The 12,938-nt window shown below is 50.2% G+C and overlaps 1 protein-coding gene across 8 annotated transcripts in view; it reads right to left on the bottom strand.

Annotated features, from left to right (window-relative positions):
• ESRRG (estrogen related receptor gamma) overlaps positions 1-8,466 on the bottom strand; it is a 629,476-nt gene extending 621,010 nt beyond the window's left edge. For 2 of the 8 annotated variants that reach the window (XM_059942484.1, XM_059942489.1), the window contains exon 1: positions 6,491-6,683. Coding sequence is in view for 2 of the 8 variants with exons in the window: in XM_059942467.1 (XP_059798450.1) it covers positions 6,491-6,492 (2 nt within the window). In the remaining 6 variants the exon portion in view is untranslated. Of the gene's footprint in view, positions 1-6,490; positions 6,685-7,106; positions 7,233-8,367 lie in introns of those variants that run through there. The other 6 variants (XM_059942467.1, XM_059942476.1, XM_059942603.1 and 3 more) reach the window with 6 other exon arrangements.
• Positions 8,467-12,938: the final 4,472 nt, after the last annotated feature.

The following is a 12,938-nucleotide window of genomic DNA, read 5'->3' as shown; positions in this document are numbered from 1 at the left end:
TTCTTCGAAGAAAAAGGTCAATGTAGCCATAGCTGTTTCCTTTTCTTGTACAACAGCAGTAAGTTTACACACCCCCTGATAATCTACATTTGATAAAGTTTCTCTCTTGCATTACAGAAGAGTTTTCTCTTTTTTTAGGGTTTAGCATTTTAAATTTTTGTTTTGTCTTGTGTTTAATCTGAGTTTTATCATGGGTGAGGAATGTACCTATTGTTAAAAATAACTTCTATTAAATTGGACTTTATCAAAATTAAAAACTTTATGAATTGCAGGGCAATACCAAGCAGGTGAAAAACAACCCAGAGAAAGGGAGAAGATATAAATATTTGCAAATCGTATGTCTGCTAAAGATCTATTACTCAGAATACATAAAAACTCTTACAATTCAACAACAAAAAGACAAACAACCAATTTCAAAGGAGGCAAAGACAGTGAATAGACGTTTCTCCAAAAAAGATATTCAAATGGCCAACAAGCACATGAAAAGGCACTCAGCACCATTAGTCATTAGGGAAATGCAAATCAAAACCAGTGAGACACCACTTACACCCACTAGGATGGCTATAATATTTTTAATAAAATAAATAAATATTTAAATAAAAATAAGTATTTAGGGCTTCCCTGGTGGCGCAGTGGTTGAGAGTCCGCCTGCCAATGCAGGGGACACGGGTTCGAGCCCTGGTCTGGGAAGATCCCACATGCCGCGGAGCAACTAGGCCCGTGAGCCACAACTACTGAGCCTGCGCGTCTGGAGCCTGTGTTCCGCAACAAGAGAGGCCGCGATAGTGAGAGGCCCGCGCATCGCGATGAAGAGTGGCCCCCGCTTGCCGCAACTAGAGAAAGCTCTCGCACAGAAACGAAGACCCAACACAGCCAAAATAAATAAAAAGAAATAAATAAATTTTAAAATAAATAAATAATATTTAAATTAAAAAAATAAATATTGTAAAATAAATGTTGACAAAGATGTGGAGAAGTTGGACCTCTCAGACATTTTTGGTAGGACTATAAAATTGTGCAGCCACTGTGGAAAGCAGTATGGTGATTCCTCAAAAAGTTAAACACAGAGTTAGGCTACGACCGAGCAAAGATCTGAAAACATAGGTTCAAACGAATTTTGTAATGAATGTTCACAGAGCATTATTCATAATAGCCAAAAGGTGGAAACAACCCAAATGTCCATCAACACAATGTGGTATATCCATAAAATCAAATATTATTCAGCCATAAAGAAGAATGAAGTACTAACACATGCTACAACAGGGATGAACCTTGAAAATACTGTTAAGTGAAAGAAGTCAGACACAAAAGGTCAAATATTCAATGATTTGTTATAAAATGCGCAGAACAGGCAGATCCATAGAGACAGAATGCAGATTAGTGGTTGCCAAAGGTGGAGGTGGGAGAGGGAGAGATTGCTTAATGGGTACAAGGTTTCCTTTTGGGGTGATGAAAATGTTCTGGACTTAAACAGTGGTCACGGTTGCACAGCACTGTGAATATAGTAAAAAGCCATTCTGTTCTATGCTTTAAAACGACTTAAATGTTGGATTTTACGGTATCTAAAATTTTGCCTCCTTAAAAAACAAAAATACTGGCTTGAATCCCCAGTAGGTAAAGCAAGAGCTTCTTCTTCCCTACAAAGTAACTTCACACGATACCTCACACAAATAATGCTAAGGAGTGAAATATTGCATCTAGAAGATCAGTGGCTGACAAGCTGTCCTATTTCCTCTATTTCACTAGGCCATTTGTCATTAACCCTTTTGCTCTTGAATGGCATTCTTGGTTCATCAGTTTCCCAGTAAAAACAGCAACTTTTCCAAGGTTACATTTCCACTTCCAAATGTTTCCCGTTAATAGTTTAGCCAATTTAGCCAGCACTGACCGATTAATGAACATATGTGGGAACCTTCTCTCTTCGAAATTACATTAAAATGTTTGATTTAAAATAATAGAATATTGATGACTCTGGTAAGAAGAGTGATGTGATTTATCATAAATCAGTAATTTGAATCTTTCCTTAATGTACATGAGATAAATGAACAGGAAACAATGACATACGGAAAAAACTTTTTAAATTGGAGAAAAACTAATCATTCAGTAAGCCTCCGTGAAAAAGAAGATATATATTTCTTTTATATACATATGTTTTATATTTATAAAATATATATCTTTTCTTCCAAAAAGAAATGTCTTTTTAACTATTAAAATGTAAACAATAAAATAGAGATTACATAAATGGGTGAGTAGAATGTATTATATGCTCCAAACTTAATTTTTCTGAGTTGCAAACTTTCATGTCAACTAGGTTATATAAAGGGAAATGTCGAAAGAATTTTAAAGTTGGAAAAAAATCTCCTTTGAATGTATAAACAATCTGTATTTGTTAAGCAGTTGAAGGCAGACGCCGTTACGATCAGAGGATATAATTGTAAAGAAGCATGACAAAGTTACATGGAAAGTTCTGCAAATAAATCTAGCTGCCAATGGATTTCAAAGATACAATTTCCGGAAATTACGTTAAATACCTAAGCTATGATTTTTTAAATCTCAAAGAAAATTTCTACATAAAAAGCCATGTTTATCTTTTGTGACACGTCTATTTAAATGTTAATATGACTGGGCTTATTCCAAAGAGGCAGAAGGAAACAAAAGAGCAAGTATTTAGATAATATGAGTTTTTAAAAAAGCCCCTCACTTTCATCTCAAGTAAGCGTCTCTTTCAGGCGAAAGCAAAGACGGTTTTAGCCAGAACTGCCTGGAGAATTGCAGAAGAAATAACCCTGTCTCATAGAAGCTAAGCATATCCAGTTCATGTACTGTTATTGTAAGGAAATTTGAGAAATATGGAAACTGAAACCAACTGTTGGAGGTGAACAAGAACTAGATGAAGAGAAATGCTGATATTTTATGTCAAAATTAAGTGGGATGGAAGAGTGCACAGAAGACTTTACAGGTAGCATATGTATTCGATGGTCAAATTCTGAAAATGCTTGGTCAGAATATACATCTGAACATGTGACCAAAATAGTCACGTAAGTGGAGAATTCTATTTCCTCATTTAAGGGGGAAAAGTGAGGTTAAACTGGTGAAACACAAGAGGAAAGCATGGAGTTAATGGAACTTCTTTGCCAAGCAGAGTCACTTAGATCTTCTCTGGGTTCTCCTTAACCCCTCTTTCCACTGGTGTTGCAGACCTCAGCTCTTTGCCCAGGTATGTGCAAATTTATGATCAACTGCAATCTTGGAAGGAGACTGAACTCAGCTCCTCTAAGGTTTCACTTCTTCATAAGAGAAGTCTCTTATAAAGAACAGCACACAAGCTAGGAATTGGAATTGCTGGAGTCCTGGGGTTACTGACCCAAGGAAGATTGGTGATGGGCATAGGGAAAGGAATTGCTCCAGCTTTTAGGAAAAGTGACCCCTGCCTTCATCCATCCACACACACCCAGCAGAGTCAAAGATATACCTGGGGAAAGGGATAGAGAGGCACTGGAGTGGGTCCTAACCTCTGCTTTAGGCCCCCCATGACCCAGTAGCGCAGCTCATGGCACCATGAAAAGCACGACTTAAGGACTGTCAGGTGTTTATGCTCTGATTATTCATAAACCAGTTACCACAGTTTATAACCATGATCTAAGATCATCTAAGAAGGGCAAGGCCTGCTCGCAGGTGGGCACAAGTGGCCTTCTCTGCCAAGCCCCCCCCCACCCCCCTCCCATTTCCATCACGTCCTAGGGCTTATAGGTCACAGACCTGAAGAATTTGTTAAGAGGACAATCCCTAGTCCTGTCTCCTTCCAGGGTTCCTTGAAAGCATGACCTATTTGGAGACAGTGTAATTTCTTCTTCCATGCAAGTAAGTTCACTTGGAAACTAACAGGCCTCCCCGTTCTCTGCCCTCACCTCCTTCCTTACGCACACAGTTTGTTCTCTTATTTTGTCTGGATGGTGGAAGGTCATTTTTACTCAAACTGAGGAAGAGAACTGGGGGTCTTTCCTATCTAAAGCCCCCGCCTGCGGGTAAAGCCTCAGGACTCTGGAGGCCCCGCAACAGAGGCAGAGCGTGGCAAGGCAGGGACAGGAAAGAATCTGCAGCCGGAAGGGAGAACTAGAAGGATCCAGGGCTACCGCACGCAGAGAACTAAGCCAGGGCCCAGGACAAGTTTATTTTACTTCGCTGAGCCCCAAAAGCTCCCAAGTTGTAAGATCCCGTCAGAGACGGGGAAAAGCCCTACTGGTTCCCAAAATCCCTAAAAGCAGAATGATTTGGGCAAGTACTCCTCTCCCACCGGCGTCCCGGAGCCCGCGCGCAGCGCGCCCCTGCCCACCCCAGGTTCTGTGCAGAAGTAGAACCGCAGGGGTTGCGGCGAGCGCGCGCTGGGCCTTCTCCGTCTTTGACCAGCTCCTGAGCGAAGCGTGTCGTACAGCCCTGGGGACAGGGAATTTGCATGTGGCTGAGGGTCGCGAGCTGGGGAAACTGCGCAAGTGAATCAAAGCGCGGGCAGAGGCGCATCCACCAGCCGACCGACGTCAGAGAACTTGGGGTCAGGGTGGATGCCCTTGGGCTAACTCCAACGCCCTCTCGAAACATCGTGCTCTTTTCCAAGGAGGCAAGGAGGAAGACAGCTAGCTAGAGCACACCTTCCCTTTTATCCTGTCTTTCCTCTGTCTCATTTCCTCTTAACTTCCATCTTTCTTACTTTGATCTCGCTGTGTCCTTCCCTACTTTTTCTTCCTCTTAGGACTTACCGAAAAGCCTCCAGACTCACACAAACCCGTGACAGGAGAGCTGAGTGGCATTTACTCTCGGGGAATGGGCTGGGAGGAGAGATGCTAAGACATCGCACCCCCAGTCCCTGAATTCCTACCTTTATGGGTCCCTGCCGCTAGTTTCTGGCTGTAAAATTGTAATCAATTTGCCATCTACGCATGACCCCGCCTGCGGCCCAGGGATAGAAGGAGCAGCCTGCCTGTGCTTTTAACTTGGCAGTCGAGTTTCTGAAAGCTGTTATGGGCGGGCCGGGGTGAGAATCCGGGCAGCTCTGGGCCAGGGAGGGGCGGCCCCCATCCTGTCTGAGCCAGATTGTCCCTGCAGAGTGAGCACAGGGGGGAGGAAGGGACCAACCCGAGCCGGAAACAGACCCCTCCCCCGTTTCTGTGCCAGGAGCCCTGGGTGCACGCACTTTGGATAGTCAAATCCCCTCTGGGGCACTACCATAGACCGGTGCTGAGATTTCGCTCAACACCAGTCTATCCACAGGCAGACCGAGCGCTCTGGGGAGGTGGCCGCAGGGGGATTGTGTGCTATCCACCGTGAGAGGAGATATTGGTGGCGGATAAGAAGCTAATCAGCGAGGGCACAGGGCCCTGAGCACGCGACATGGCGAGGCCGCAGTTGTTCCCCCACTGGTTCCTAACTTCTCTCCACTTCAGCGCTGGGGCTCACATCTCCGGCCAAACGGTTCCGAGCCCCCGGTTATTTTCAGTCACAGCCTTCTCCACCTCCCAAATGTTGCACCCGGTCTCTGGGGGGAAAGGGTGGTTTGAAGAGCCCTGCGCGAGGCTCATGGCCGCCGCCGCGCGCCTGCGGGAAAGCCGGCCGGGCCGCAGCCCCGAGCTCATAGCCCTTCCCCGAGCCACGCGCGCGCGCCTGGCGCTCCTCTCGCCCGGGGCTCGGGAACATTTCCTGCCGGCCAGGCTCCCCGCCCCCTTGACTTCTGGGTTCTAAAAACACAGAAGCATCGTCTAAGGCGCTGGCAGGTAGAAAAGGAAGACAAGGTCAAGGCCCACGGACGACCACGACCCGCTTGCGCCCTTGCTGTCTCCGCAAGCGAGTCCTGTCCACCGCCGTGGGGCAGAAAGGTTGTCGCAGCGCCCAATTCTACCTGTAATCCAGGGACTTGACTCTATTTCCCGACTACCCTCGGCCAGCGCCCACATTCTTCCCTCCTTTCGCCCGGGGTGGTTTAAGACATCTGTCCCCCCGTCCCCCATTGTAGAGGGATGGTTCCAAACAGCGAGGCTTCGTGAGCACCGCATTCCCATCCTGCGGTCGGTCGGTGCCAAGGCAAAAGGAAAGGTCTCGCTCTGAACGCGCCTCGTCCCCTCCCGCCGCGCGCGGGGCCGCGCTCCAGGCCGCCTCCGGTACGCGCCTCCCCCTCCCCCAGACCCACAGAGTTTTCTTCTTTAGGAAACAGACATGCCCAGCCCACCCCGCCTCCCACGTAAAGGCCAGTCGCCTCTCTTTTTTGTGCCCAAACTCAGCTGGAAGTTGAGAGCAGGGGAAGAGTCAGAGAAGCATGGAAACAGACAATGAGAAAGGAGAAATCAAAGGGGGAGGAGGGAGAAGAAAGGAGCTGGAGGTCGCAAGGGCAGAGGCGGAGGCCAGCCCGAGGGGCGCGGGCGCGGCGGCCAAGCGGCAGCGCCTCCCCCGCGTCCGCCCGCCCGCCCGCGCGCGCGCCGAGCCCGGTTAGGCGCGGACTCACATGGTCGGACTGCAGAGCCGCTCTCTCAACTACTGCCAGTGGGTGGTTTCGGGGCTGCCCGCGAGGTGCCCAGCTGCCTGCGGCGTGAGGGCAGAAACAGAACAGTACAGATCACGGGACACGACCGAGACGGGCCGCTCGGCGCCGCGGGGACCTCTCTCACTTTGCAAAGGAAGCGGGCGCGGGGATTCGGGCTGCCGAGTGTAGCCTATAAATAGCGAACTTTTAGACCGAATCAACTAACAAATGAGAGGCGCGGGCGTAAATGTGCGCCGAATCCCCCTTCCCCGGGATGACCCTCCCTCCCTCCGCCTTCCCCCCACACATCCCTCCGCCGCAACTCTCCAGGCAGGATTTGGGAGGGGGACAGATTGGGGGGGTGGGATTTAGTTTTATCAGAACTTCCAGTAGTTCTGTTATTTTTGCAAGGAGGGGGGTTACTCCGCCTCTTTGGCTCCCCCCACCCCAACCCCAGTTGGGCACTAGAGGCACCAGCTGGGAAGGGCAAAGGCCCGGGAGAGCGAGGATCCTAGGGCTTGGCTGTAGAAGCAGGGAGGGGGAGGGGCACACGGAGCCGGCTTCCCCCTGGGAGTACGTGAGGAAAGCGGGAAACTACCAGGATTTGAGGTTTCTTGAGCCGCCGGGACGAGAGTTCGTAGAGTGTAGGTTTCCTTTCCCGGGATCAACCATAACACCCCAGGGCTAGCAACACCCTCCCCCCGCAGGAACTTTACTTGACCCCTCGGCCATGACCCGCCGAGGTTACGGAGGCGTGCCCCGGGGTCACGTCCTCGCTCGCCCGGGGGCCGCAAACGCAGGGGCAGCGCGCCCTGCCCGATGGCGCCCCGGGGCCGGCCGCCTTTTCGCCGAGCCGGCGCACACCTGCCGACCGGAAGAGATCCCTGTGACTGTGAGTCCTGACGGCCACTCGCCGCCCACCCTCCCGCTTTCCTTGAGCCAGGGCCAGACTGCGAACGGTGATTGGGTTAGTAAGATTTTCATTTTCATGCCAGGTGCTTTCTCAAAAATAAACCCACCCCCCCCCCGAGAACGACAGACGCTAGCTCTCCACTCCAAACTCCCCAGTTCAAGAGTTTGCTTCGCTAAATTTATCCTGGATGTCTCACATCAACCAGAGTCAATGGTATAGTCTAATATGGTTGGCTGTGGGGGACTGAGAAATTGAGGACGCTGCAGGTGAAAGGAGGTTGCACGGATTCTCTTTGGAGGCCCCATAGTCGAGGCAAGGCCTGCAGAGCAGGGAGCCAAGCCCGCCCGAGGGGCCTAAAGACGGCCTCAAGCTGGGGGAGAGGGGAGCCAGAGAACGGTGGCGCTCTTTCTTTTCACTGCCTGCCCCGCCCAGCGCCACCAGCCGCCCCCTATAAACAGAAATGTCTTAGGTCTCACCACTACCCCTACCCCTGGGAGAAAACCGAAGAGGGTCCTCCACGCAGTTGGGGGCAGGGCGCTGCCGCCCGGTTCCCGCTTCTTCGAATACTCCTTCCCGCCGGTTACCTCCCCCGTAAACGGAAAAGTTATTTTGCTTTATCCCAGACTCCAGCCGAGTTTGGCAGGACGGGGGAAAGGCAGAGGTGCTAAGGGGGTTTCAGCGGCCGTTCTCCCTGCGGGGTGCGCCCACCGCCCTCGACTCCACGCAGGCGGGTGCGCGCGGCATTTCCAGCCATCCGAAGCCCGCGCTCCCCGGGCGCCGGGCAGACAGCTGCGCTTCCCTCGCTTCCCCAAGGGCCCCGAGCCCGCGGGGGATGGCCTCTCCGCCCCGGCCCAAAGCCAGCTTAAGGGTGCTCCCAGACGGAACTGGACGGAGCCCGGGCGTCCCGGGCCGCTCGCGCCTGGCTTGCTCTCCCCTGACTACGTACCTGTCCCGGCCTTCCCGCTCCGGTTGCTGACCCGGCTGGGGAACCCGGCCCCGGAGCCTGCGCCTCCAGCGAGCCCGCCCCCGCCCTCTCCCGCGCGCCCTCGCGCTCCGGGACTCTCGGGCAGATGTGGGGCGGTCTCTCGCGGGCCATTGGCTTGGGCCACTGTTTCGAGCTGTCTTCGAGGATTTCCCCAGGCTTTGGGGCCCCTGTGTGGACTGGGAAGAGAGGGGCCAGGCCAGCGCCTCTCCTTTCACCTCACCCCCCCCCCCCTGCCCCCAATCCCTCAAGTTCCCCTTCATCCAGCCCCTGGAGCCCAAGGCTTTGAAACTGTGGTAACTCCGCAAAGAAAGCGGATGAGAACCTCCTTGCGGGCCGAGCATGGGAGTCAGATGGGGGCTTGCGGCGTTTCTGGAAGGTTCTGGGTGTTCGTACTGGGGGAACAGGCCCTATGGGGACAGAAATGACACACGTGCAGACAGCGTCCCCGTGGCTGTCTTCACCGCGAAGTTCACGTCTATTGTTTCCTGCCTCGGGGAAAGCTGCCCAGTGTGACAGATCTGTTTAGATCCCATCACTGGAAGAAAAATCCTGGTGATAACGATTATCTCCCGCTCGCGCTATCTGGCCATCGCCCCAATTCATCTCCCTCTCGCTCCAGCCCCTCGGGGAGACGAGGAGGGTAAGAGGCTGGCGAGAGGACGGGCCAATCCGCTGCCCTCGGATGGAGCGGAGAGGCACGAGGCCACCTCATCTGTCCCGTTCCGCTCCGGGCTGGGGAGGGAGGACACGGCAGGGTTCTTTCTCTGCCAAGCCTCACGCTTCTTTCAAATGATTTTAGTCTGGTGCTCTGGTCTATCCATATACATTTCCAATCTCATGGCTCATAAACTATTAGCAAAATGGTTTCATTATTCACCTTCTGTATCCTACAAAAGGGAGAAAAGAAGGGAGCGGCAGGAAGGCAGACTGGGGGTGGGGCAGTCATGGGACACTAGTTAACAGTGATACTGCCCGTGTTTAAATCACGGCTCAGACTGCCTTCTTCAAGCTGACACTCAACAAATCTGATCCGTTTCCGAGGATCTATAGCCGACCCTTTCTCTTCCCCCCTCCCCTCTCCTTTCTCTCTCTCCTTCTCTCCATCCATCACTATCCATCTCTCCTTAACATCCAGGTTTCTAGAAGGACCAGATGGATAGCCAAGATACTGCAAATCCATTATTTGCTTCATTAGGTGTCATCAATAAGGCACGCCCTTTAGATACGACACATAACAATTAATTGATTAGAATGGTTACTCCCGTCCCCTTGTGTGGTGTTGGTGATGGAATCACATGTCACCTCTGAAACCAAACCATCCTAAGACACAAGTCTAGGATGATAACCAAGAAGTTTACTTGTGGCCTCAAGGTGGCCAATGGGGCACCAAGTCCTCACCTGGCTTCCGCAAGCCCCGGGAAGTGAGGAAGTTGCAGAGTGGTGTGTGTGTGTGTGTGTGTGTGTATACACGCGCGCATGCCCGTGTGTCTGTGAGGAGAACGGGGGGGCTAACAGATTGGGGTCTTTGGCTCTGAGAGGTGAGAAAAAAACATTAAATGAGTCAACCCGAATTAAAAGACAAATAGAAGTAAACTGACTCGTGGAGGCCTGAGAACTGAGTGCAAGGGGCTAAAAACTAAGGGCAGGTGCGAGTCGGCAGAAGCAGCCTCGGGCGATTGAAATCTGGACCCGCTTCTCCACTGGGGGCAATGATGATATTAAGTGTCTCCACCAACACTTTTACTTTTCATATCAATATATTTTATCTAGAATGACTCTATCAACACACACACACACACACACACACACTCCTAGCACTTTTGAAAATATAAAGGACGCCAGGCAAGTGAGCGTGCGGTAATTATCCCTGGATGTAGAAACCAATCTGGCTGCAAGAGACCCCTCTGCGATCGGCGGCGGCGGCGGCGCGGGGACCTGCGCGGAGACCGGGGGACTCCCGCCGCTCGCTAGGTCACCGCGCCACGCGGCCGCCGCTCGCCCGCTATTTAATATACATGGGGTGGGAACGCAGGGAAACGGATCTCGTGCCTGCACGTCCTGCAGGGGAAAAAAAAAAATCAATTTGCTATTTATTTTTGAAATATATAGATTTAGGAAAATTTTTTTCTAGCCCGACCCCCTTCAAGAAACGGCGGCCCACATTGAATTACGTCTTTTAATGACTTTTCCCTTATTTGCCATTGCGATTTCACGTTCAGGGCGGGGGCAGGGTGGAGTTTCTTTGGGAGGTCTTCAATTCTGGTATCTTCAAAAAGATTTGCCTTGTGTGTTAATTGCATGCTGTTAAGCACATCTGGGACTGCGTGCTGACCAACTCGCACCAACTTTTAATTAACACATTGACCCGGCGATGAAGCGGCCGCCCGGCCTCCCCCTCGAAATATGTATATGAGCCGCGCGGAGGCCGCTCGGCCCGCGCCGCCAGATGCGTGCGAGGAATTGCCTGCGTCCAGGAGCGGGAGGAGGTGCAAATCGCAGCAGTTCGCTCTCTTTCTGTGAACGTTTCTCTCGCCTATAGGTGTATAAGCAATACACAGAGACAAAGAGTAAATGACCGGCTCCTGCAGCGGCCTCCTTACATCCTCTAATGCGACTTGACCGTTGGCGGGGGAGTTGCGGGAACGGGAGGGAAGATCCCCAAGGCCATTGCTACCCCCAGCCTGCCTTGGGCCTAAGCTGAAGGCTTGAGCCGGGGCTTTTCGAACGGACCGACCTCTCTGTTAGTGAAAGCGTTGGCCGAGAGTCCCGGTGAAGAGAACGAGCAACCGCTGCCTTTCCCGGCTCTGGCCTGTCTCCGCTCATCCTCCTGGCCCTCGCCCCGGGCTCCCCGAGGCGAAACCACAAACTCCAGGGCCCCAGGTCTGAGAAAGAGGAAGGGGTTTCCCCGCTTCTTGGAGCGCAGAAGGCGAGGGTACGGGAAACGAGGGGCTACTTCTAGGAGGCTACGCCCTTTCACGGGAGACTAGGCAATTCAGGGGGCGATCTTGCAGCCAGGCCAGTCACATCCCGGCCTCGGGGAGCAAGAAACCCAGAGCGCACGCAGGCCGACGAGGCCACCTGCAGATATGCAATTTCACCCTAAGTAATTTCATTCAGAATTGAGGGCGTTTCACAGGAGTGGTGACTTCAGAGTGAATGCGTAGCCTGCCCCCCACCCCCCGTAGAAGACCAATGCGGGTTAATCCCCAGATACGTACTCATTTTCTCTTTCCGCATCTAATCTCAACTGCCTCGCTCTTCTAAGCGCTTAGCTTCGGCATACATCCCTATTAAAAAATGTCAAAGTGGTATTCCTTCTCCCAGCCATAAAAAAGTTGGAGTGAATCACTCCCAAGTTACCTTATAAGATCCCCACCAGGTAACAGTTGAAGTTTCTTGTTTGACATTTTTCATTCCTCAATACAGAACTTTTCCATAAATACGCAGTCGCAGCATGAGACGTATATGTCCCAGTAAATTCACAGCTGTATGTTCTAACTATGTCGATGCTTTGGAAAATTTAATGTGACAAGATTGCCTCCCAAATTCCTTCCACCTCTTTTCTTTTTTCCTTTTTCTCCTTTTTTTAATTTCTGTCCTTCCCTTGAATCAACTTCTCCTGTCAACTTATCAGAGAATCTGCAAAATTTAAAACTAGAAGGGTAGAAAAGATAAAGACAAGAGAACAACGTTCTATTACTCAGTATTCCTCTGAGTTCCTCTAGATCTTTTTAAAATTCAGATAGAGGTATAATCAACACCTATCTTTAGTCAGGGGAAAAAAAAACAATCAGTTGGTAAATTACAATATCCCTTTGCAAAGGTAAAGCCTTTGGAAAAGTAGCACAAGCATTACCCAAATGGCTTTATTTTGAGTCGAGTGGACCACAGCTCCTTATTTCAGCTCACAAATTGATCTGCAAAATTGCAGCACACACCTGATATCCAGGGGAAAACAAGAGTTGGTAACTCCAGCTGGTTCTTTTGATTTACTCTGCCTGGTAAGATGTACGCTAGGGTGTTTTGATAAGGAAAAAAAAAAAAAAAAAGGAGTCAGCAGTTTGATTTGGAAACTTTTATTGCTGAATATGGTTGCAGGTTTAAACTAAGGAATGTGTTTCTGCTGGGGACATTTGCATGACACATCCATATGCATTAGCAGCTGCACGGTGTGATATCATCAGTTCCTGTGAGCATTTATCTTTTTTTCCCCCTTCTGTCTTTCTCAAAGGAAGTAGGTAAGTGGCTTATAGGAGAACCACATAGACTTTAAAGATATATGAATCTTCCTCTGTCCTTCAGGCCCTTGGCACCTAATTGGCCTACAACAACCTGTTTCTTTTGAGAATTTTGGAATATTTGAAGTAGTTAACCTCCCTGGTCTCACCTTTTAAATTATAATAATGATTATCAATGTATAAAATATAGTCAAAGAATTATTCAGAGAAAGGAGCCTTGGAGATTCAACTCTGTATTTAGGAAGAAGGTGTTGTCACCCACATTCTTCTGATCATTTGCTTAGAGACTTAAAT

Source organism: Balaenoptera ricei, chromosome 1 (assembly GCF_028023285.1).
Source record: "Balaenoptera ricei isolate mBalRic1 chromosome 1, mBalRic1.hap2, whole genome shotgun sequence".
Classification (NCBI taxonomy): Eukaryota; Metazoa; Chordata; class Mammalia; order Artiodactyla; family Balaenopteridae; genus Balaenoptera; species Balaenoptera ricei.
The sequence above is the reverse complement of the archived record's forward strand: the minus strand, read 5'-3'. Positions and strand labels throughout refer to the sequence as shown.